Source organism: Peromyscus californicus, unplaced genomic scaffold, assembly GCF_007827085.1.
Source record: "Peromyscus californicus insignis strain IS unplaced genomic scaffold, ASM782708v3 Scaffold_16__1_contigs__length_79575227, whole genome shotgun sequence".
Classification (NCBI taxonomy): domain Eukaryota; kingdom Metazoa; phylum Chordata; class Mammalia; order Rodentia; family Cricetidae; genus Peromyscus; species Peromyscus californicus.
In genome coordinates, this window is record NW_026294458.1 from 4,102,718 (window position 1) to 4,127,406 (window position 24,689).

The 24,689-nt window shown below is 45.0% G+C and overlaps 1 protein-coding gene across 1 annotated transcript in view; it reads left to right on the forward strand.

Annotated features, from left to right (window-relative positions):
• The window catches only part of Klhl22 (kelch like family member 22), a 42,640-nt gene that overhangs the window by 16,984 nt on the left and 967 nt on the right, over window positions 1-24,689 (forward strand). Inside the window, exons 4-6 of the mRNA XM_052740070.1 lie at window positions 2,311-3,029; window positions 10,899-11,091; window positions 21,404-21,637. Of these exons, the coding sequence (XP_052596030.1) occupies window positions 2,311-3,029; window positions 10,899-11,091; window positions 21,404-21,637 (1,146 nt within the window). The remainder of the gene's footprint in view (window positions 1-2,310; window positions 3,030-10,898; window positions 11,092-21,403; window positions 21,638-24,689) is intronic.

The window sequence follows — 24,689 nt, forward strand, 5'->3', positions numbered from 1 at the left end:
ACACACATCCCTGACCGCCAGAAGAGGGCACCAGATCTCATTACAGATGGTTGTGAGCCACCATGTGGTTGCTGGGAATTGAACTCAGAACCTCTGGAAAAGCAGCCAGTGCTCTTAACCTCTGAGCCATCTCTCCAGCCCCCTTGGTTTGGTTTTTGATTTTTCAAGACAGGGTTTATCTGTGTAACCATCCTGGCTGTCCTGGAACTTGATTTGTAGACCAGGCTGGCCTCAAACTCACAGAGATCTGCCTTCCTCTGCCTCCCAAGTGCTGGAATTAAAGGCGTGTGCCACCACTGCCCGGCTTACACAAATAGTTTTATACTATAAACTGATGTAAAGCTGGGTATAGTGGTGCACACCTTTAATCCCAGCACTTTGGAGGCAAAGGCAGGTGGATGTCTGAGTTCAAGGTCAGCCTGGTCTACAAAGTGAGTTCCAGGAAAGGTGCAAAGCTCCACAGAGAAACCGTGTCTGGGGGTGGGGGTGGGGTGACACAAAAACAAAAAACAAAACCGAAACAAAAAAAAAGGAAGGAGGGTCCGAACTAAATTGTGTGAAGCTGTTACTTAAGGTCCACCTGACCTAGGTGGTGTCTCCTTGTGGAATTTACCTTAAATCAGGAGACTAGCATGTGGTGGTCTGGACTGTTATTCCTGTTAGTCCTTGAACGTGGCTAAGGAAGAGATCTGATTCCAGTGCTAAAAGGGGAGAAACAGATGGGCTAGGGGGAAGGAAGCCTTTCCTGAGGCTGTTCTCCAAATACCCTGAATGTGTATGTCCAGAGAGTGATCAGTCCACACTGCTAGCACTTCTTAGGAAAGCTATGAAGGCACACGTGATATTCATAACAGAGACAGGTGATACATAACGAGTCAAATAGCACCAAATGTTCCCTGGGGTTTGGCTTCCTCTGAGGGAATTCCTTGATCCCTTCAGGTAGTGGCTTTGCCATAACCAGCTGAATTTTTTTTTTTTTTTTTGGTTTGCTTTTGTTTTTTCTTTTTTTTCCCCCCGCTTTTTTGTTTGTTTGTTTGTTTTTTCAAGACAGGGTTCTCTGTGTAGCTTTGCGCCTTTCCTGGAACTTGCTTTGTAGACCAGGCTAGCCTCGAACTCACAGAGATCCGCCTGCCTCTGCCTCCCGAGTACTGGGATTAAAGGTGTGCGCCACCACCGCCCAGCCAGCTGAGTTCTTATAATATCTTCCTGTGACCGGTAGCACTCAGTGCCTCTTTGGCCCGCCTTCCCTTCCTCCAGTGATTCTGTGGAGCTAGGGACAGGTGATGCTGCCACCTGGGAATCCTGCACCCTCTGGAGCTGAGTGGGTCTCTCAGCTCAGGCAGAGGCCCCAGGATGGTTTGACAGCTTTTCAGGAATTCTGAATCTGGGTCTTGGCTCTGGTGAATATCTGGAGATGCCTTGCTGACAGTTCTAAGTACAGTGGTAAGTGGGCCTGGCAGGCCTGATCCAGAGAACTCGAGCAGGAGAAAAGAGCCAGGTATATTTTTGGTCTTAGTACCTCGACTCTTCTAGAGAGTACCAGTGGCAGGGAATAGCCTCAGGTTCCTTCCAAACACTGACAGTCTGTGACATATCCTGCTTCCTTTCCCGCACACATTTTTTATCTAAAAGCAGGTGATATATATCAAAAATCCTGTCTGTGCTAAGTGGTGTTCACGCTCTCATCCATTCCTCCCTGCTTTTCCCTTGTTTTATAAATGAGGATTGGGGCTCTGTGAAAGATACATGGCGCTGGTGGTGGGCTGGTTACCGCATGGAAAGGTCATGGTCATGACAGTGTTAGTGTTTAGAGCTTTATTTAGAGGGAAAGGTGGGGAGGAGAAAGAGGAGAGCCAGGCCTGGAGAGAGAGAAGTGGGGAGGGAGCAGAGGAGAGAGAGATCAGAGAACAAAGAGAGAGGGTGGGGTCCGTGTCCGGCTTTCTAAGGCGCAGATTGTGACCATGCTGCGCTACATAGTCGCCAGCGCCCGCTGATGACGTTAGACGTAAGACCCCGAGCTGTGCATGTGCAGGAGTGAGGCAGGATCCTAACACTCTGAGAGGTTAAGAACATGCCCTGTGTTTCCATGGCTTTCCAGGCTTAGGTTTTAAACAGCCTGCAAGAAGTCCCATTTTTGTGTCAGTAAAGGTTGGGGACAGTTGAGGGAAGATTCCACTTGGCATTCCCCAACCCCAGAAGGCCAGCTATAGGGACAGCCAGATGTGTAAGCCTTTTTCTGCTGTTACCCTGTCTCTGTACCCAGATGCAGTTCTCCAGCTCAGGCTTGAGTGGGTATCCTTCTTTTTACAGATCCCAGAGATTATTCACTTCTGCTGTGACTTCCTCATGTCATGGGTCGATGAGGAGAACATCCTTGATGTCTACCGGTTGGCGGAGCTCTTTGATCTGAACCGTCTGACCCAACAGCTGGATACCTACATCCTCAAAAACTTTGTGGCCTTCTCAAGAACTGACAAGTACCGCCAGCTTCCTTTGGAGAAGGTCTACTCCCTGCTCAGCAGCAATCGCCTGGAGGTTTCCTGTGAGACTGAGGTGTATGAAGGGGCCCTGCTCTACCATTACCCCCTGGAGCAGGTGCAGGCTGACCAGATCTCACTGCTTGAGCCCCCCAAGCTCCTAGAGACTGTGCGTTTCCCCTTGATGGAAGCTGAGGCCCTTCAGCGACTGCATGACAAGCTTGGTCCTAGCCCACTGAGGGAGACGGTGGCCAGTGCCCTTATGTACCACCGGAATGAGAGCCTGCAGCCCAGCCTTCAGGGCCCACAGACAGAGCTTCGCTCAGACTTCCAGTGTGTTGTGGGCTTTGGGGGCATTCACTCCACACCATCTACAATCCTCAGTGACCAGGCCAAGTACCTGAATCCCCTCTTGGGAGAGTGGAAACACTTCACTGCCTCTCTGGCTCCCCGAATGTCCAACCAGGGCATTGCGGTGCTCAACAACTTCGTGTACTTGATTGGCGGGGACAATAATGTCCAAGGATTCCGAGCTGAGTCCCGATGCTGGAGGTAGGAAAGGGCACTGATCATTGCCTTTGTCATTAGACAACTCCTTGGTGAGGATTTGTGGGTTATGTGGGCTGCTCAGGGGACACATTATGAAGGGCGCATCACTACAGGCCTGGTTCCTGCATTGCCTTTTACGTGACTGTTACAGCTTCTCTGGGGCATACCTGTTTGATGTAATGAAGTCCAGGTGAATTCAGAGAAAGTGGACCACAGTGAGATAAGAAAAAAGGGCATCAAAATTGCTTCCTTGCCCCTCTGTCCCTGCTGTCCTGAAGCCCAGCTGTCTGCAGCAGGTTACCTTGGCTGCCTCTGCTCTGGGGGCATGCTGGGGAGTGCTGTGTGGGCTGGGCTAGCTGCTCCTGCCATCTTCAGTCTAGCTCTTCAGTGTCTTTTTTTTCAAGTTCCTTGTTGGTTGGCTCTGCTCCTTTTCTCCAAACTGCCAGCCAGGATGACTTCCAGATGCTGCCTACTGGAGCCCACATCTGAGTACAGAGGAGTGGGAAGGACCAGTAAGCATCATTGAGCCTTTGCTAAATTCCCCCTTGGTCCTGTAGTCAGATGAGAATGTACTCAGTAGATACTGTGAGGAGGTGGTTTTTCTTGAGGGAGTTTTGTGGACTGCTTTGATCTGCAGGATGCTTCTAGCTATGATCCGAGAGATCCATTTCTTTGGATAGAACAAGAGACGTTAGTTCAAGTCTCCAGTGCCCTCAGCTACCAGTGGATTTTGAGGGGCCTCTCCATCATACCTGGGTGCATGTGGGAACTCTGCCATCCCTGGTCCCTACCACAAGAGATGATATTGTGGAGAACAGCTGGTCTCCTGACCCTAGGAAGCAGTCACCTTTGGCAAACTAATGAGACTTAAACCTGCCTGTAACACATTGTGATTAGATGATTGGAATGACAGAATTCAGAAAGAAGGAAATGACTCACTTCCTTTGTAACTGGATACTGTCTCCAGTGAGCATGGCTGAATTTGGCTTCCCTCAGGTCAAGCCTGGAAGCTTCTTTCTTACAGGGCTCTTCTGTGGGGCTAAGGTCAGCCTGTCCTGCTTTAGCAGTTGAAAGATGCAATGCAGATCTCTCCAGAGCAGTGACAGCTGAGAGCTGAACTTGGATCATGGCAGGTGGGATCAAAGGAACAGAAATTTAAAGGATGGTGGTGGCAAGTAGGGCCAAGGCCTGCCTGCCAGCTGACTAGATGAAAACTTCATTTCCTTCCTAGCTATCTCAAGACTTGCAAAACTGAGGATGCAGCTCGATGTTGAATGCTTCTTAGCAGTAGAAGGCCCTTGGGTGCCACCCCAGCACTTTTTGGTTTTTGTGTTTGGTCAAACTTGTGCTAGCTGAGTAGCTGAGGATGACCTTGAATTCATGGTCACTTTGCCTCCATCTCCCAATTGCCGGGATATCACAGTGGCTAAATCCCTAAAATTGATTTTTCTGAGTTTGTTTCTCTTTCCCTTTCATAGTTTACCAACTTTAAAATCTATAAGCTCTTAGAATATAAGAAAACAGTATTTTATAGTAAATAAGGTTTTGTAATCTGAGGAGACAGTACTTAGCAGGTATGTCCTAGAGCTCTGATGTAGAAACTAAGAAATTGTCTCGTGAAGCAAATTGATTCTGTCTTTCTTTCCACTACTTTATTTTCTTTCTTTGAATTTATATATGCAACTGCATTGGCTTCATATCACTACTATGAAATACCTAAAGCAACTAATTAATGAAGAGAAAATGTTTATTTACTGTATACTTTGAGAAGTTTAAAGTCCAAGATCATACAATACATGGTGTGTGCCCACTGACTTGTCCTTTGGGAGGAAGATGGCTGTGGTGGGAGCACTGAACCTGGTAGTCACAGCTTGGTCCAAGACACATAAAGTAGAACTCTGCAGGGATGCAGAGTTACAGTTTTGTTTTTGTGGGTTTTTTTTTAAAGATAAGGTCTTACCAAGAAAAAAAAAAAAGTGGCTGTTCTGTAGTCCTGCCTGGGCCAGAACTCTACATAGACCAGGTTGGCCTTGAACTTGGAGTGGTCCTCCTGCCTCTGTTTCCCTAGTTCTAGGATAGGAGGTATATGCAACTATAACAGGCTTCACGATCCCCTTGAGTCCATTTCCCAGTGACCCAAGCAGGACCATAATATCTCCCCAAACTGCCACCCTGATGACCAGGTCTTAGTTAGGATTACTATTGCTGGGATGAAACACCATGACCAAAAACACCTTGGAAAGGTTTATTTCACTCACAGTTCCATTAACAGTTCATCATCCAGAGCAGTGAGGGCAGGAACATGGAGGCAGGACCTGATGTAGAAACCATGGAGGGTGCTGCTTACTTGCTTGCTTCCCATGGCTTGCTCAGCCTGCTTTCTTATACAACCCGGAACCACCAGTCCAGGGGTGGCCATACCCACAATGGTTTCTTATACAACCTAGGACTATCAGTCTAGGGGTCACCACACCCACAATGGGCTAGGTCCTCCTCCAGTAATCAATCACTAATTAGGAAAATGCCCTACAGGCTTGCCTACATCCTGATATTATGGAGGCATTTTCTCAGTCACCTCTCTGGTGACTCTAGTTTATGTTCAGTTGACATAAAACTAGGCAGCACAAGGCCTATATATATGGACCTTTGGAGAGCACTCATCCAAACCATAGGAGTTGTTAGCCTTGTCATTCTTAGTACATTTTCCATAAACAGCAATAGTTGGATTTAGTGATGAACCTGTTATCCCAACTGTTTAAGAGGCTGAGGCAGGAGGATTACCAGTTCAAGATCTGCCTGCCTAAGGTACACAATATTTTGAGGAACACAATACCACCACATTTCCTCTCTTCTTGTCTAAAATTAAAAAAAGCTTATAACTAATACAAGAAAAACTATCCAATAAGTATATACAATATATACACAGTCAACATTACATTAACGATGTCTAGTCCATTAACATTTGACAGATTCAGATAAAAAACTCCATTAATATATAACAATGTCCAGTCCAGTAACATTTGACAAATTCAGACAAAAAAATTTCATTACTTATCTTATTTAAAACAAGTAGTTCCAGGGGCTGGAGAGATGGCTCAGTGGTTAAGAGCACCGACTGCTCTTCCAGAGGTCCTGAGTTCAATTTCCAGCAACCACATGGTGGCTCATAACCACTTGTAATGAGATCTGGTGCCCTCTTCTGGCCTGCAGGGACACATGCAGGCAGAATACTGTGTACATAATAAATAAATAAATAAATCTTTAAAAAAAAAAAAACAAGTAGTTCCTTTTTAAAAGTAGATTCCATAAGCTCCCTTTTTATCTTATCATATCCATATTCTCTCTTTTTTCTTTTCATAATAGATTCAGTAGTCTACCTTTTGTCATTTTTATATCTTCCCCTTTTTCTTCAGTGTAGATTCATTGATCTACCTATTTATCCTATTATTTCTTTATCTTTTTTCTCAGAGTAGATTCGATGATCTATCTCATATCTATATTCTGTTTTTCTTTTTGCTTTCTAGGGGTGAAGATATCTTTAGGGAATCTTGAAAAGAAAATTTTGGGGTCCAGATCCAGCCTGGACAACTTAGTGAGACACTGTCACAAAAGAGTGAGAAGAGGGCCAGGAGCCAGGTGTAGTGGTTCATACCTTTAATCACGGCACTGAGGAGACAGAGACTGGGGGGGGGGGGGCTACAGTGAGACCTTACTTCAAACATAAAGAGAATGGTGAGCTGGAGGTGATATAGGTCAGTAATAGGACTCGGATAGCATGCACAGAACCTTAGGGTTAATCCCCAGTACTTCAGTGTACACCCTGTCATACCACTAACAGTTAAGGAAATACAAAAGAAAAAAACAATTTACTAAATTTGACAAAGACCTCTGGTACACTATGAACCTAGATTTCACCTCTCAATTTATAATAGTTTGGCAGTTCATATATGTGAATTAAAATTATTACCTTGGAAATTTTTGGCTGCTATAACAAATACCACAGAATAGGTGACTTAAATGCCCAACACCTTTTTCTCATAATCTTGATTTTGGAATGTCAGCTGATTGAGTCTGGTGAGGACCCTTTCTTGCTGTATCCTCACATAATAGACTGAGTTCTCATTTATTCTTCTTTGTGATAGTTTGAATGTAATTGGCCCTCATAAACTCATAGGAACTGGCACTATTAGTAGGTGTGGCTTTGTTGGAGTAGGTGTGGCCTTGTTGGGGGAAGTGTGTCACTGTGGGGGTGGACTGTGAGTTTTCCTATGGTCAGGATACTGCCCAGTGTCTCAGTTCACTCCCTGTTGCCTTCTGATCAAGATGTAGCCAGCACCATGTCTACCTGCATGCCGCCATGCTCCCCACCATGATGATAATGGACTGAACCTCTGAAAGTGTAAGCTAGCCATCCCAATTAAATGTTTTCCTTATAAGAGTTGCCATGGTCATGGTGTCTTTTCACAGCAGTAGAAACCCTAAGATACTTTTTTTTTTAATGTTTTTTTCAAGATAAGAGTTCCTCTGTGTAGCCCTGGCTATCCTGGAACTCATTGTATAGACAAGGCTGGCCTTGAATTCAAGAGATCAGTCTTACTGCCCCTGCCTCCTGAGTGCTGGGATTAAAGGTGTGTACCACCACTACCCAGGATAGCATTAGAATTGCCAAAGTAGATTTATACCCTTACATGTAATACTGTATTTGGGGCTGGGGAGATGACTTAGTTTGTAAAGAGCTTGCTTCACAACTATGAGGACCTTTATTCAGATCCCTAGTGCCCATATAAAAGCCAGATGTGGTGGCAGGGGCAGGAACAGGATGACCCTAAGGCCCCACTGGTCAGCCAGTAAAGCCAACAATGAGCTTTAGACACTCTATTTCAAAATATAAAGTGGAAAAGATAGGGGAAGACACTCAGCATTGACCTTTGTCCTCTCAGCAGGCACATGCAGGTACACGTCAGTACACCCAAAACATGTTTTAAACATCTATTTAGTGTGTGCATGTGCACACGCCATAGGACATGGAGATGGGGGACAACTTGTAGGAGTTTGTTCTGTCCTTCCACCATGATGGTTCCAGGAACAGAACTCAAATCATCAGGTTTGGCAGCAAGCACCGTATTCACTGGATCATTTTGCCTACCCCTGAAGCTTATTTTTAATTAGAAAAAAAATATTACTTAACAATCTATTCTGACTAAGAAGAAAATTAAAACCAGGTGTGGTGGCACACCTGTAATCCCAATATTTGAGGTGGAGACAGGAGAGTCAGGCTACTTAGGGAGTGTAAGTCCAGCATGGGTTTCACGAGCTCTCATATAAAAACAAGAAACAAATACCCCAAAAGACCAATGATATGGCTTAGTAGGTAAAGGTACTTGCTGCATAATACTGGTGATTTGTATTCAGTCCCTGGAACCCATACAGAGGTGGAAAGAACAGATTTTACAAAGCTGTTCTCAGACCTTCACATATATGCCATTGCATGTCTGTTCCCCCAATCATGGACACACATACATACTAATATAAACAGAAACAAAGCAGAAAATGATTCCAATAAAGAGGAGTTTGGTCATCTGAACATAGTCATGGACACCTGTAATCCTAGTGTTTGGGAGACTAAGGCAGGAGGATTGGGAGTTAAAGGCCTGCTTGGTCTACTTAAGTTCAAGGCTAGCCTTAGTTATGTAAGAAGACCTTGTGAAGGTGGGGAGGAAGAGGTCAAATACAGATAGATAAGAGAGAATAAGATCTGTAAACCCATAGTTTCAGTGAATGTGTGTGTGTGTCCGTAAGCCTAAAGCCACAAGATCCAAAGAGATTCAGCCTAAGAAACGGAGTGCTGAGGACCAGAAGGAGTCAGGCAGAAATCTGGATGCTTATCTGTCTGCAGTCAGTTCTTAGAAAGTTTGAGAAGTATCTCAGATAAAATACTTTTGTCCAGAGAAGGTCCTGGCTGGATGGTGCTAATGACGATAATTACAGAAAGGCCTGAAATTAGGGGTCTGGCTGTGTGACTGCTTTTTAGTACAGTGGGGAGATGTATATCCAAATCCCTCAATTGTATAGGGGAGATTGTACCCAGTGAATGATCAAACATAATATTATAGGAATGGAAAAGCTACAATAGCACATGAGTAATTCATAGCAGGAAATGGCTAATATTCAAAAGTCAGTATCACCAAGACTCCTTAAGCCTTGGCTTTACCTCTGGAAAGGCCCTTGGCTTCTTCCAGGTATAGCTTTGTCAGAGTCAGCTGAATTCCTACTTCATATTTCTGCATCCTGCAGCACATACATGCAGGCAAAACACCAATGTACATAAAAAAAAAATTAATAAATCTTTTTTTGGGGGGGGGCGGTTTCGAGACAGGGTTTCTCTGTGTAGCTTTGTGCCTTTCCTGGATCTCTCTCTGTAGACCAGACTGGCCTCGAACTCACAAAGATCCGCCTGCCTCTGCCTCCCGAGTGCTGGGATTAAAGGTGTGTGCCACCACTGCCCAGCGAATAAATCTTTTTAAAAGGTTGTTTTAAATTTTTTTTTAAGGTAAAAAGAGGGCTGGAAATGTAGCTTGGTGGTAGAACACTTGCCTAGCATCCAGTGGATATTGATTCAGTCCCTAGTGGGCAAAAGAAGAAAGAAAATGAGGATGGATTTAGGTTGTGGAGGCCTCAGGTATGGGTGTCTGTATAGAAGCATGGGTTTTGCTGGTATTGATGGGAACAGAAGGACATGGGGAATGCAGGGCTCAATTGAGGATAGTTAAGTTAGGTAGACCTAAAATACAGTAGAGACCAGTGGGTGACAGTTGACATGCCGTGTAGCTGAGAGTGCCCTGGGGGAATCAGAAGGGAGGAGCGTCCTGGGCTGACCGACACTGAGCAGCTGTGACAGGACTGGCCCTGTGCAGGCCTGGACGATGCTTGTTGCTTGAGGGCTAGAACTTCTTTACAGTTGTCAGTGAAACAAAGCTGTGACTTGGGGACACTATCTTCTCTGAAAGTGACATAATGTGGCCTGATATCAGGAAAGTAAGCTGTAGTAACAGTGCTTGAGAGTTCCACTCTCAGCAAGGGGTTAACAGAGGTGAATGTTTCTCCTTCCCTCCTCATACCCTTCTCTTTCCCATGTACATCTTGCCTGGACTGTTCATCATTGCAGATTGCCCCAGGTTAGCCTCAGCCCGGTGGCTTTCCTGGTCTTACAGAATCCTCTGGCTTCATGTAGTCAGCCTCATCTTTTTCCTTTAGTGAGTTCCACTTGCTTTAGTGGGGTCCTTGGAATCTCACAGGATCCTGCTCTCTGGTGACCACAGTTCATGGTGAGAGTTGACATGTTCACTTCAGCAGGAAGGATGGGGGGGGCGGGGGTCGTCGGGTGGAGAAGACTTACCAAGCTGGGAAGTCAGAAAGGCCACTTGTCAGAGAACAGTATAGTTATTTCAGGTGTCTGAAGGGGCTGAGGGAGCCCATGACTATCAGTAAGACCAAGGGTGTGATAGTGCACAGGGTGACCTTTGCAGACCTCACATAATAGAATGTTGGAGGAGGCTGGAGTCCAGGTGAGAGGAAGGTGGTCACAGCCTGTGATGGGCATTTGGGTAGATAGGAACCCTAGAGGTTGTTCCTATAAGGGGTCCACCTCATGGGCAGAAACTCCGGAGCTTCCTAGCTACATTCCAGGCCATGTTCTGAGTAAACTGTTCCATGAACCTCCATGTGCCATCATGGCTGTGGGTCAGCAGGACCTGACTGCCAGGGTGGAGGGTGTTTAGATCCAGCTGCAGCAAAGAGTGGGAGGTAAAGTGTAGGCCTGAAAGGCAGGCTGCTCCCCTGGTTAGTAATAGGCCGTCCTCATGTCCTCCACAGGTATGACCCGAGGCACAACCGCTGGTTCCAGATCCAGTCCTTGCAGCAGGAGCACGCAGATCTGTGTGTGTGTGTCGTGGGCAAGTACATCTACGCCGTGGCAGGCCGTGACTACCACAATGACCTGAATACTGTGGAACGCTATGATCCTGCCACCAACTCCTGGGACTATGTGGCCCCACTCAAGAGGGAGGTAAGGAAGCCCTCCAACAGGAGCTTTCCCGGTTTCCTTCCATGGGCTGTACTCAGAGGCCCAGGTGTCAAGGCTGGTCCTGGTGCCTGGTCAGGAAATCAGGCTTGGATTCTGTGTGGAGTGTGTTGGTGAGACTGCCACTCACCTTGTCCCTATACTTCTGCATTGATAGAAGTTTCCCCCCGTCTGTTCTTGCTGACACAGCTGGAAGATTTCCAAATATGTCAAAACGGAGGGACTTGAAGAGACTGGAGGGCAGCCTGATTCACAGGTCTTTACTCAAACTCCTCCTCTACAGTAAAACCGCCACAGGACCTTCCAGAGGCCACAAAATGCTTTGGAGGTTTTATTTGTATAAAGACAATAATAATCATATACACACAGCGTAGCGCCTTGCTTTAGTCTAGTTTGGAGATGCTTAAAAGTATGTACATGATGCAAAGGTAATGCTTTATGGGGGTACATCTTATTCTTTTTTGTGGTTCTGGGGTACTTCGACCTACCCCAAACCACGTGTGGGATCCCAAGGCAAGGGGTAGGTCTTGGCATCAGCTCTAAAGTCCGCTTGCTCCAGGCTGCCTGCCTTAGGCATTGTCAAGCACTCCAGAATCAGGATGGTGTAGTGGTCACACATAAAAACTCTGACCCAGTCAGGGGCCTTGGTAGGAGCTCTGGCTTTGGAGTTCTTTCCACTGTCTGTTGTTTCTCTCTCTCCTTCCTCAGACCCTTGGGAATTTGACTCGGTGGATTGAGATCAGGCTCTTCTGACCAAGTCACATACAGAGCAGGCCTGATTCCTGTCATCCTTTCTACAGGCTCCCGCCATGCCAGATCCTTGCTCTTTAGCTTCTCTGTGGGGAAGGAAGCCCTGCCCTAGTTCTGGAGAAAGGAGCAGATTTTGCATGGACAGTATCTTGGGCTCTTGAGATCTGATAGGTCCTATTCCAGGAGTTTGAGAAAGGTCTGTTTGGGAGGGCTTGACCTCTTTGAGACTGTGGACACAGCTGCAGTTCTTCATCCTGGCCACAGAGGAGCAGTCTGGAACATCACTCAGCTTATTTGGTAGCTAGTTACCTTATGCCTTCATGCATGTGGTCCTGTCTTCCACTTGGAGATCCAGTGGTGACAAATGGTAAACCCTCCTCCACAGGTGGAGTGCAGAGGAGACACCAGGAGGTAGTTACAGTTAAAGTAAGTAGACAAAAGAAATGAAGAGGGCTGAGATGTTCCAGAAGTCAGGACCCTTGAACTATTAAGTGGACATGTATTCTTTGGGAATGTCAGAGTAAGGCCTAAAAAAAATTAGCCATTTTCAGTGGACAAAGGACATCCCAGGGCAGGGAGAGACAAGCTTGAAGAGCCCCTGTGAAGAGCAGAAAGTCTGAAGTGTAAAGAAGAGGAGTATGGAGGGCAGTTGGGGACCCATGTTGGTCCAGGCCTGTGGAGGTGTAGGGAAATGGGAGGGCTAAGGAACGGTTTGGTTCATAGACTTAAATGTAAAACTAGACCCTTTAGACAAACGAAACAGAACTGGAGCCAGCTGTGGTGACAGTGCCTGTGATCTCAGTACTGGGGACAGGCAGGAGGAGCCCAGCAAATCTGAGGTCAGCTCGGTCTACATAGTGAATTCCAGGACTGTGTAGCAAGACCCTGTCATGACCAAAAGGACAAAACAGAACAAAACCAGGATAAAATGTTGAGGGTATGGGCGAGGTGAGTGTGTAGACTTGTGACAAACCTAGGAGCCATGAAAAAGAAAACTGATAAATTGGATCTTTTCAAAATTAAAAACACTTGCTGGCAAAAGACTTTTTAAAGAAGTGCACTTACTTGTTTGTGTGTGGCAGGGACCTGTCAGTGTCAGAGACCAGGAGTTAGCTCTCTAATTCCGCCATGTGGATCCTAGGGATCAAACTAGGGTCGTTGGGGTGGGTAGCAAGTGCTTGTAGGAACTGAGCCATCTCACAAGCCCCATCCCCAAATTTTTTAAAAAGAAATTTATGAAAGAAGTTACTCAGTAGCAAAAAATAGATGCAGACCATGTGTATGAACCATAGTATTGAAGAAGGCAAGTCCAGTGCTGGGGTAGGAGGCTGCTCGTGCTGGAGAGACTCTGGAAAACAAAACAAAACAGAGGAGGAAGTGGCAGGGAACAGAAGGTGGAAGAGGTTTCACTAATAGATGAACACATAAGAAAATAGCGCGTTCATCACAAGGAAATCCACACCAGGCCACTGTGAGTGCTGCCTGTCCCCGCGGGTGAAGCAGAGGTGTCAGCTCCATCGGAGTTGCCTGGGCTTGCCTGTGAGAATGTAAAGTAGTGTGGTTTCTAGAAGAGTGGCAACATCTGCCAGCAGCCATGCCACTCAGGGCTTGCCATACTGGAGAAATGAAGACTTTTGCCAAGGATATTAATAGCCACTTTTTTTGGATAGTAGCCAGAAACCAAACAAATGAGATATCCTTCAACAGGTGAATGGCTAAATAAACTGTGGTTGATTCACAGCAATAAAAAGGAACTAACTGGGTAATGGAGAACCTAGGCAGGGATAGAAAGCCAGGTGCAAAAGTTCTATTTTCAGACTAGTGAGATGGTGTGCACCTTTAATCCTCGCACTTGAGAGGCAGAGGCAAGGCAGTCTTTGTAACAAGAATTGTTAAGTGGTCTTATTAATAAAAAACCCAGAGCCAGATAATTGGGGTAAAAGCTGAGAGATCAGAGGAGTAGAACAAGCCAGCTACAAGTTCTTACCGCTAGGAAATCCTCAGCCTAGGAGAGCTACTTCCTGTGTACTCACGCCTTACATACCTTCCTGTGCCCTGCCACCCAGCTACATCACTTCCTGTCTGTCTGTACAGACCTCCAGACCTCTATGGTTAACCAGTGCTGGGATTAAAGGCTTGTGTTACCACTGCCTGACCTCTGTGTTTAATGTAGTGGCTGGCTTTGTCCTCTGATCCTCAGGCAAGCTTAATTTGTTAGAGCACAAATAAAATATCACCACATTTCCCCTTTTTTTGTCTAAAATTTTAAAAAGTTATAACTTATATAAGAAAAACTATGTACAATAACTGTATACAATACATACAGGCAGTAAATATATCAGCAATGTCTAATCCATTTGCATTTGACAAATTCAGTGAAAATATTCCATTATCTATCTGATTTTGGTGAGTCCAAAGTGTACCTAATTCACTCTATCCTAACTTGTATTACTAACCAAAAACTATCTTTTGATTTCTTTGAAACTTATACACTTTACACCTCTTTAGTGAGTTTCTTTTCTGAATTTCTTAAAAAGGAAAACTATAACTATCAAATCTTCAACTCCCTCAGAGACCCAAGAAGGAAATAATATTACCTAGTAAAACAGGAAGTGCAAACAAGCGACTTCCAAAAAATGTGAGGAATGACAGAAACAGCTGGCTGCCTGCACAGTCACCTGAGGTTTCTCTGCAATGTTTGGGCATCCATCTTCAGCCTACAGGCCTAGCATATCTGACAGACTCATCTGTGAAGCAGGATTTTCTAAAGAGCCTTCCTACTTTGTCTTGGCAAGGATCAGCAGTCCTTTCTTTTGTGTCCTGCTTGTCCATTTTGGACAGCATACAGTCAGCAGTTGAGGCAAGGGCACTTTCTTGCCCAGTGGCTAACTTGCTACAATGAAAGTAAACTCCATAAGGAGCATCTTCGATGCCCATCATCTTCTCTGAAGTATAGATTGGTGCTGCCAGGAGCAGACATGTCTCATTGTCATAAAAAAGATAAAATCTATGTTTTTAAAACATTTTAAATACCATATTCTGCAGATATCTGAAGTGTTTGAAGATGACCTATCTATCTAAAATATATTTCTGCTTGACCTTGAAAACATACCTAATGTGACTACAAGTTCGATTGTAATGACTACTAACTTTCATTTCTTTATATCCTAATTAGTTTTCAATAATAACTTTCAAGGACTAGCAATTTGCATTACATTGTTAAATGAACTGTGCAGGTACAGTACTTTGAACACTTAAAATTACTTCCTGCTGTCTGGGGGTGACGGTATTTTTAAGGGATCCTGAAAAGAACAATTTTGGGTTAATTGTCAGGTCCTGGGAGAGTTAGCTGTATCATTTGTTTTGTCCAGTCTCTGCATAATGGGAAAATGCAGGGCTTGTCTCAAGTCCTTGCTCGAATAGTCTGTGAAGCTGGATCATCTCAGCTAGCCATCTCAAAATTGTCCTGAGTAGTCTAAAGCTGATGTTTGGATGGTGTTTGTCAGCTTAGTGGTATTATCATTGTCCTTATGGAATCTTCATTGTGGGGTCCCATCATCTTTTTGGAGACTTCAAAGTTGCTGTTAGGCATGGTCATGGTTCCCTGCAGAAAACTGATACAAACCCAAACCGGAAATCATGTACAGGAGCTAGATGAAACCTTTTTTCTGTGATTAGTTAGTAGTCTATATGACCATTAGTATCATGACAAAAGTTTAAAATATATATTAATCTTATAAATTTTGATATAAAATTCATACCTTAAGAAAAGGTTTAAAAAGTCAAAATAAAACAAAAGAATTATGAGATTAGTAGCAATAGAATAGTCCCTTAATTTTGGTTTTCTTCTGTCCCATACCAGGTGGCTCTTCTGACATGATATGGAGACTTTACATTTTCTTTTAACAACATGCTTGGATTTAGAGAAGGAGAGAGCCATGCTCCAACTCCAAAGCCAGCTTTAATTTTCAATTGAACTGGGACTACATAAAGACCATTTGTGTTAAGTGTTTGTAGAGAAGAGCAGAAACAAACATTTAGGAAGACTTATGAAATTTCATATGTGATATACCAATAGGCCAATTTACTCTTTTTCTTGGGACATTTTTTCTGGATGATTTGTCCTTTTTCTTCAGATGTCTCATTTGTCCAGTGTTCTTCAGATTCCTTAGCCTTCATTCTCCTGAAAGACAAAAACAAAACCCTTCCCCAACCCTAACTTTGGGGAGTTTCCAAATTTAATCTTTATCAATTTTGACTTATAATTTTTTCCTGAATTTTTTGTTCTGTTTTCTAAAGCTGGCCTATCATCCAGAGCAGTATGGTTTTTTACAATAGGCATTAGTTTCTTTAATTGCTCTGGGAAGGGGTTTCTTCTATGATAGCAGGAAAGGACTGGACCAAATTTGCCATGGGGGCCTGTGAGAGTCCCCTCAGGGAGTTTCCCAACAGCAAAGGCAAAGGATTACCTTGTTTGTCCCTTGTTGATCTACATTTGTTAGTCCAGTGTTTGCCTTTGCCACACCTTTTGCATAATCCAGAAGGGAGGGGCATTCTCTTGTCATTGTTCCTTGAAAAAAAAACATTGTTTCTAGGAATGCCCTGTTGACAGTTCCTTTTTTGGTGACTTTATTTACCACATTTGAAACTTCTGACATTGCTATTTTTCTTCAAACCTCTGGAAATCACCTCTCCTATCCAAGCATCATCATAGTCATGAGATTCAATATTAATTGTATCTCGGATTCCTCCAAGGGAGGTGATCTTGCCTTCTGAATTTGGTATCTCTATTTACTGCTGAAGACAGCCTTTGTAAGAAATCCATGAAGGTTTCTTTGGGGCCCTGTATAACTTTTGTAAATGATTCAATTTTCTTTCCTACTTCTTCAATTCTGTCCCAAGCATTCAAGGCTGCCATGTGGCATAAAATTAAGGGTGTGGTCATCATATAAAGATTGTCTTTGTATATCAACATAATCGCCTTCTTCAAGAAGCTGATCTTGGCAAATTCCCATACCTCTAGCCCTACATCATTGTTCTATAGTCTTAGTCTCCTCTTTCCACCAGGTTCTCCATTGTGACTGTGGACCGGCCTCTAGGACAGCTGTAACCCAATCTTTCCAGTCATGAGGAATAATTCTATTACAAGTTGACCACGAGTTTAACATCTGCTTTACGAATGGAGAATGAGACTATAGCTTCCTTGAATCTCCTCAAACCTAACATCTGCACAGGAGTCCAGTCAGCACATCCATAGCCTGGAGCATTTGGCAGTTCCTGTATGATTACTGGATAGATGAAGGTTGACTGTTTGAAAGCCTTAGGCTCATCCTCTGTAACCTTATAATGCAATGCTGAGACAGGTTCTCCTTTAAATTCTTCTGTCTGGGTCTGAATATCTCTATGATCTGTTTTAACAAGTTTTTCTAAAACTTTCATCTTGACACTCATATTAACTAACCTTTTTAATGATAAAACAAAAATGATCAAACAAATAATATTCATAGTTTACATTATGTAAATCTCATCAACATTAATTATTCTCTCATTTAATTGTTCCATTTTCAGACCACCTAATATGTTATCAAACAAAGAATAAATTCCCTCCATTGTAAAAATGTTTCCCATTTTCTTAATGTGGGAAAAAAATTTCTCTTTTAACTAGTTTCTCCCTTTAAGATATCTTAATTGACTCACCAACTCTGCTGACTGCATAGAACAGTAGAAGCCTGAGGGAGTTTCAAGGCAGCTACCTAGTGTGGTAGCAGCCTGAGATGGGGATCCAGAGAGAGCCCACAACCCACCAGGAGAGAAAAAGCCAAAGAGACTCCAGCCCACGTAGGGTGGAGACTCTGGCCTCGTGCAACTTGGGCCTGAGCCCCCAGGCAAGCAGCTTTTTTGTGAATTCGTGCCACAGACATTGGGCGCCAGATGTAACACGAATTGCTAAATGGTCATTAATAAAAAAAAAAAAAAAAAACCCGGGCTGGGGAGATGGCTCAGTGGTTAAGAGCACTGGCTGCTCTTCCAGAGGTCCTGAGTTCAATTCCCAGCAACCACATGGTGGCTCACAACCATCTGTAATGAGATCTGGTGCCCTCTTCTGGCCTGCAAAGACACATGCAGGCAGAGCACTGTATACATAATAAATAAAATAAATCTTTTAAAAAAAAAAAACCCAGAGCCAGATATTGGGGTGAAAGCTGAAAGCTCAGAGGAATAAAACAAGCCAGCCACAAGTTCCTATCGCTAGGAAATCCTCAGCCCAAGAGAGCTACTTCCTGTATACTCACGCCTTACATACCTTACTGTGCCCTGCCATCTTACTTCCTCTCTCTGCCCAGCTACGTCAGATCTTTTTGAGTTTGAGGTCAGCCTGGTCTATATAGTGAGTTCAGGATAGCCTTGGCCACACAGAAAGTTCCATGGTAGAGAGACCCTATTTTAAAACAAGACCACACCTGTTCTATCTTATTTGTATGTTGTTCTTGAAAAGACACTATTGTAGAAATGGGGAAGAGAGTGGTGGTTGTCGGGTACCAGGTACAGGGATTTGGGCCAGGAGAGAAGTGGTTGTGACTACTGTCGACTTAAACTGACCAACAGAGACCAATGCTCCAAAGCCAGCTGTTTGTTCAGGAACATGTTTGTTCAGGAACAGCAAGGCATTGTGACCTAGGATACATGTGCTGTAGTGGACCATAGACAGGTGTGTCCAAAGGGAGTAGGCAAGGGGAGGTCTTTAAAGACAGTCCAGAGCTGGCAAGTTTGCTCAGTGAATAAAGATGCTTGCCATGTAAGCCCGACAACTTGAGTTTTATCCCTGGATCTCACAGAGGAAGAGAGCTGACTTGTGTGTGCTCACACACACACACACACACACACACACACACACACACACACACACACACACAGTATGATGATAAAGATAAAGATACATGGGAGCTGTTGAGAATTAACTCCTTTGACTTCAGGCTCATTGTAAGAGTTGTGACTGTGGCTGGAGAGGTCTTTTTTTAAAATTTTTATTTTATTAATTTTTATTTTATTGGTGTTTTGTCTGTATGTATATTTGTATGAGGGTGTTGGATCCTGGAGTTACAGACAATTGTGAGCTGCCATGTGGGTGCTGGGAATTGAACCTGGGTCCCCTGGAAGAGCAGCCATTGCTCTTAACTGCTGAGCCATCTGTCCAGCCCGGAGAGGTCTCTGTGTAGGAATAACTTCTGGAGTTTTTGGTTTTAGAGAGTCCTCATAATGGATCTTATTGTCAACATACATGCATGAGGACCTTTCCTGTAAGGTCTCTCCACTCCATTCTGTGTGGTTTTGACTAAGCATGTCTATTTTGACTCACACTCTAAGAGAGCACCTAGAGGATGCTAATGGTGACAGGAGTATGCTGGATGACCTGACCAGGATGTTGTAGCACTATTGTGCAAACTCTCACTCACCATTTAGAGAAACTGCTAGAAAGGAGCAGGGGCCTCTGATCTCCAGATCCCTAACTGGGTGCAGGAACCTCCCAGCCTGCTGCCTTTGATGGAAGATCTAAGCTCTCATGGATGCTCTGCCTGCTGCTGTGTGTACCTCTCCAGCTTCTTGTGCTACTGTGTGGCCTTTAGTAACCAGTCCTGTACACAGTCCTGGAATCTCCAGCACCCTGCAGAGCTCCTTTCTCCCCACACAGTCAGAGCCTTCTGTTGGCCCTTGGGTGTGAGGGGCCAGTGAGGACACGTGTGGTTGGGTGGGTGGGTCAGGGACACAGCTGCCAGACTAGGGTGGAAAATTCTTGAGCATTGCAGGCTAGTGTCAAGAGCATTGGTGTGCTTCCCTTCCTTAGCACACACAGCATCACTGACGTGGGAGTGTTCTTTGTATAGTTGTCTTTCATGATCCCAACTGGGTTAGTGTCAGGACCCTCCTAGGATAGGCAAGTCCGTGAGGCTGAAGTCCCTTGGGTAAAGTGTCGTAACAGTATTTGTGTAAAACCTACACATCCAAGCCTGCTCTGGCACAAGCCTAGTTCTATATGCTTGGGAGGCAGAGGCAGGAAGAGGAAAGAAAAGTTCAAGGCCAGCCTGGGCTACAGAGTATAAAGCCAGACCCTTTCTGAAAGTAAAAAAAAAAAATGTAGGGGTTGCTGGGTGTGGTGGCGCATGCTTTTAATCCCAGATCTCAGGAGGTAAAGGCAGACAGATCTTTGTGAGTTCGAGGCCAGCCTGGTCTATAGATTACGTTCCAAGACAGCCAGAACTACATATACAGTGAGACTCTGTCTCAAAAATCACCCCCGCGCCGCACCCCCCCCCAAAAAAAAGAAATACAAGGGATGGGAATGTGGCGTAGTTGGCAGAGTGCTTGGCTAACGTGCACGAAGCCCTGAGTCCAACCCTCAGCACCCAATCAACCTGGTATCATGCATACACCTGTAATCCTACCTAGCATTGGAAGGTGGAGGTAGAGAGATCAGAGGCTCAGGGTCATCCTTGGCTACATAGCAGCTCTAGGCCAACCTGGGATACATGAGACCTTGTCTCAAAAATAAAAAGGTAAGTAGAAGGCTGGTGGTATAGCTCAGTGGTAGGACATTAGCCTTCATTTGCAAGCCCATGTGTTCAATCCCCTACACATCTGCAAGTCTGTGCTTTAGTAAGTCACCCCTGTATGGCTTATAACACATGGTACAATATGAATAAATGAATTGTTGTATACGGAGGACTGAACCTCTGTACATTTTCAGTACAGATGCAGTGTATTGACCTGAGTATTTCTCATCCTTGTTTGGTTGAATCCAGAGATGTGAACCCATGGATATGGAGAGCCTGCTATATCTGATGCTTCATCTCAGTCTTTTTCTTTTCTTCCCTGCAGCCCACTTCCTGTGGGAGGGAACTATCTGCAGACACATCTGGAAAGGTTGGCTGGTGGAAGGTGAAGCCACCAAGGGCAGGTCCATGCTGCCGGTGTGCTTCTCTGGCAACTGGGAAAGTGGGCCTTGGTTTTCTTTTCTTTTTTCTTTTCTTTTTTTTTTTTTTTAAAGATTTATTTATTTATTATGTATACAGCACATATGACTGCAGGCCAGAAGAGGGCACCAGATCTCATTACAGATGGTTGTGAGCCACCATGTGGTGACTGGGAATTGAACTCAGGACCTCTGGAAGAGCAGTCAGTGCTCTTAACCTCTGAGCCATCTCTCCAGCCCCGAGCCATCTCTCCAGCCCCAAGGCCTTGGTTTTCTTGTTCCCCATCCAGATGTTTCCTTTAGAGACAAGGAAACACAAAGATTATATTTAATCTCTGTGTCTGTAGATAACCTACCCTCTTGGAAAGAAGTTAGGGGTCAACAAGTAGGTCAGTATATCCAGATAGAATCCGGGGTGCATTCTCCTCAGTATGTGAGGGTCCATCAGATGTGGTGAAACCTTGACTGGTGTGTTATCAGGCAGGTGCAGAGCGGTGGAGGCAGCTGCACTGGCCACCTTCCTCACTGCCTTCTTGCCCATTCCCTGCCTTTCCTGGCTCTCTTGGTGGCTCCACACAGGTATATGCCCATGCAGGCACCACACTGCAGGGGAAGATGTACATCACCTGTGGTCGCAGAGGAGAGGACTACCTGAAAGAGACGCACTGCTACGACCCAGGAAGCAACACATGGCATACTCTGGCTGACGGGCCTGTGCGACGTGCCTGGCATGGCATGGCTGCCCTCCTCGACAAGCTGTTTGTGATTGGAGGCAGCAACAATGATGCTGGCTACAGGAGGGATGTGCACCAGGTGAGCTGGCCCAGGATGCTGACTTCAGAATTGAGCAGGAGGTCCAGGGAGTTCCCCTGTAGCCTCCCTGCTGTGTACATCCTTCACTGGAAGGGCACATGTGGTAGACTTGTTGAAGCCATGCCAGCATATCGCTCCAAGCCCACGCTTACACGAAGGCTTATACCAAATGCTGCGCATTCTATATAATGCATACACATGACCTCCATAGTAGTTTCACTTGTGCCTTCAGTTATTATGTTTTCATCAAAAAGTTAACATACCCATGCCGGGTGTGGTGGCACACACCTTTAGTCCCAGTACTTGGGAGGCAGAGGCAGGCAGATCTCTGAGTTCAAGGCTAGCCTGGTCTACAGAGCAAGTTCCAGGATAGCCAGGGCTACACAGAGAAACCCTGTCTCAAAAAAAAAAAAAAGTTAACATACCCACATTGTAGACCCTCTAACAAAGACTAGAGAGGAATGAGAAGCACTCATCCCTTCTGCTTGTGCTGTTCGCTTTCAGGCTGTGATTTGCTTCTAGCCATTCATAGTCAAAGAGCATCCCAAGCCAAGTGTGGTAGTCCATTCCTGTAACCTCAGCACTCCAGTCTGAGGCTGGAGGATTGCAAGTTTGAGATCAACCTGGGCTACACATTAAAATGAAATTAAACAAAATGTGCTTTTCTCACCAGCATTTGTCCCCAGCATTCTCCAATTTAGAGTGTGTGTGTGTGTGTGTGTGTGTGTGTGTGTGTGTGTGTGTGTATACATTGGGAAATTAATTAAACCCAAGATCTCACATGTGCTAGAGAAACCCTCTACCACAGAGTTAATCTACAAACATCTTTTTACTTTTTATTTTGAGGTAAGTTGCCCAAGCTGGCCTTGAACTCACTTTGTAGCTGTCAGAACTCTTAACTTGGCAGTCTTGCCTCATTCTTTAGCTGGAAATACAAGCCTGTGCAGTGGGCCAGCTTCATAGCTGCTGCGCGCCCCGACTCCGGTAGCTGGGCAGCATATCTACAGCCTTATAACGAGCCACTCTAGCTCCGATATACATTGAACCAGGCTGGGAAAACCGCTCAGTCCATAAAGTGCTCTCCGTACCAGCATGAGGACCAGAGTTCGTCTCTGCCACACCATATCCACACTGGCCTGGGGGTGCCTGCTTGTGACCGCAGTGCTGGCACTTGAAGACAGGCAGCTCTCTGGAGCTTGCTGGCCAACCTGATTGTTGAGTCCAGGTCTCGATGAGAGATCCTGTCTCAAAAAGCAAGATGGGTAACTTCTGAGGAGTGTCCTAGGAGGTTGGCCTCTGGCCTCCACACGCATACAAACACATTTAGCCCCCGACCTACAGGCTGTCATCACTTAGCAACGGGTGCTGTGGGAGCTCAGTTGTTTCCGTCAAGATGGAGTACCTGACATGGGCTGCAGCGCTCCCTCTCACCCATTATCACACAAGAATTAGACTGGGTTAACGAGCTCATGAAAAGGCCAAGTCCAACCATGAACCATGGTTTTTGCCAAGTTTACAGCAATATAAAGCTGAAAATTTTTAAGTGAATCCTTAAGCCAGAGCTATCTCCAGACTGGCCACAGTGGCTCACTCCTGAACTGACTCTGCAAGTTTGAAGTCACTCTGCTCTACATAGAGAGTTATAGGCTAGAGAGTGTGATGTATCTAGATCCTGTCTCCAAAATAAAACAAAACAAAAAACTGTATGTCGACGGGTCTACCCAGAACACACCCCCCCAAAAGCCACTCACAACCCTTTATCACATCTATAAAGTTAGTTTTGCTATGTAACATAATACATTCATAGGTTCTAAAGATTAGGATGTGGACATCCTGGGGTGAGAAGGCATTATTTTGTCTATTTTTATACCCAAAACCCCAATTTGATTGCTTAGTGAAGCAGATAAGATTTTGAGCCATGGGGCTAGAGAGATGACTCAGAGGTTAAGAGCACTGGCTGTTCTTCAGAGGTCCTGAGTTCAATTCCCAGCAACCACATGGTGGCTCATAACCGTCTATGCCTTCTTCTGGCATAAAGGCATGTATGCAGATAGAGCACTCATACATAAAATAAATAAAATTTATTTAAATTTTATTTACTTTTATTTTATGTACATTGGTGTGAAGGTGTCAAGTCCCCTGGAACTGAGTTACAGACAGTTGTGAGCTGCCATGTGGGTGCTCGGAATTGAACCGAGGTCCTCTGGAAGAGCAGTCAGTGCTCTTAAACCACTGAGCCACCTCTCCAGCACAAATAAATAAATCTTAAAAAAAAAAAAAAATTTTTTTTGAGCCATTGTTACCCAGGCCTGTAACCCCAGCACTTAGTAGCAAAGTAAGAGAATTGCCACAAGTCCCAGATCTGTGTCATCCACACACCAGAGTCCAGCTAGCCAGGACTGCATGGCTGTATTTATTTATTTGTTTGTGTATAAAACAGGGTCTGGATATGCATCCCAACTTGCTGTATAGACCAGGCTGGCCTAGAACTCAAAGGGAGCTGCCTGCCTCTGCCTCCACCGGGATTAAAAGCATGTGTCATGACTGCCCGGCTTGAAGAAGAGATTTAAATGTCTCTTAATACATACGACTAAATTTCCTTCCTGACATGTGAGACAGGTACACACCAGCTTTGCCACACTTTCACCAGCATTGAGTTTTATGATTTCCTTTCTTCCATGGTTGCTGGTTACCTGGTGACGTTTTTGGTATTATAGTTCTTGGATTACTAGTGGATTGAGTGGGTTTTTTTTTCCAAGTCTTTTTTACTGCCTTGGCTGTTTATGAAAAGAAGGTGGGTGGTCATTATCGGTCAGCAAGTGACTGCTTCCACATGCGCTCATGAGTATGAGTGGGTGCTGTAAGGAGGAAGGTGTTCGGTGGGGTCCATGGGAACGAGAGAGAAGCAGGACTGGACATGGAGACTCTGAGAGGGAGACTCGTGCACTCTTAGCTGAAGGCTGGGGAGGCCTATGGCTGAGTGAGGCTAGGAGGAGCAGGTGACAAAGTGACCTGGGGTGGCTGGAAGCCTGTCTCAGAAGCTGCCTGTGTT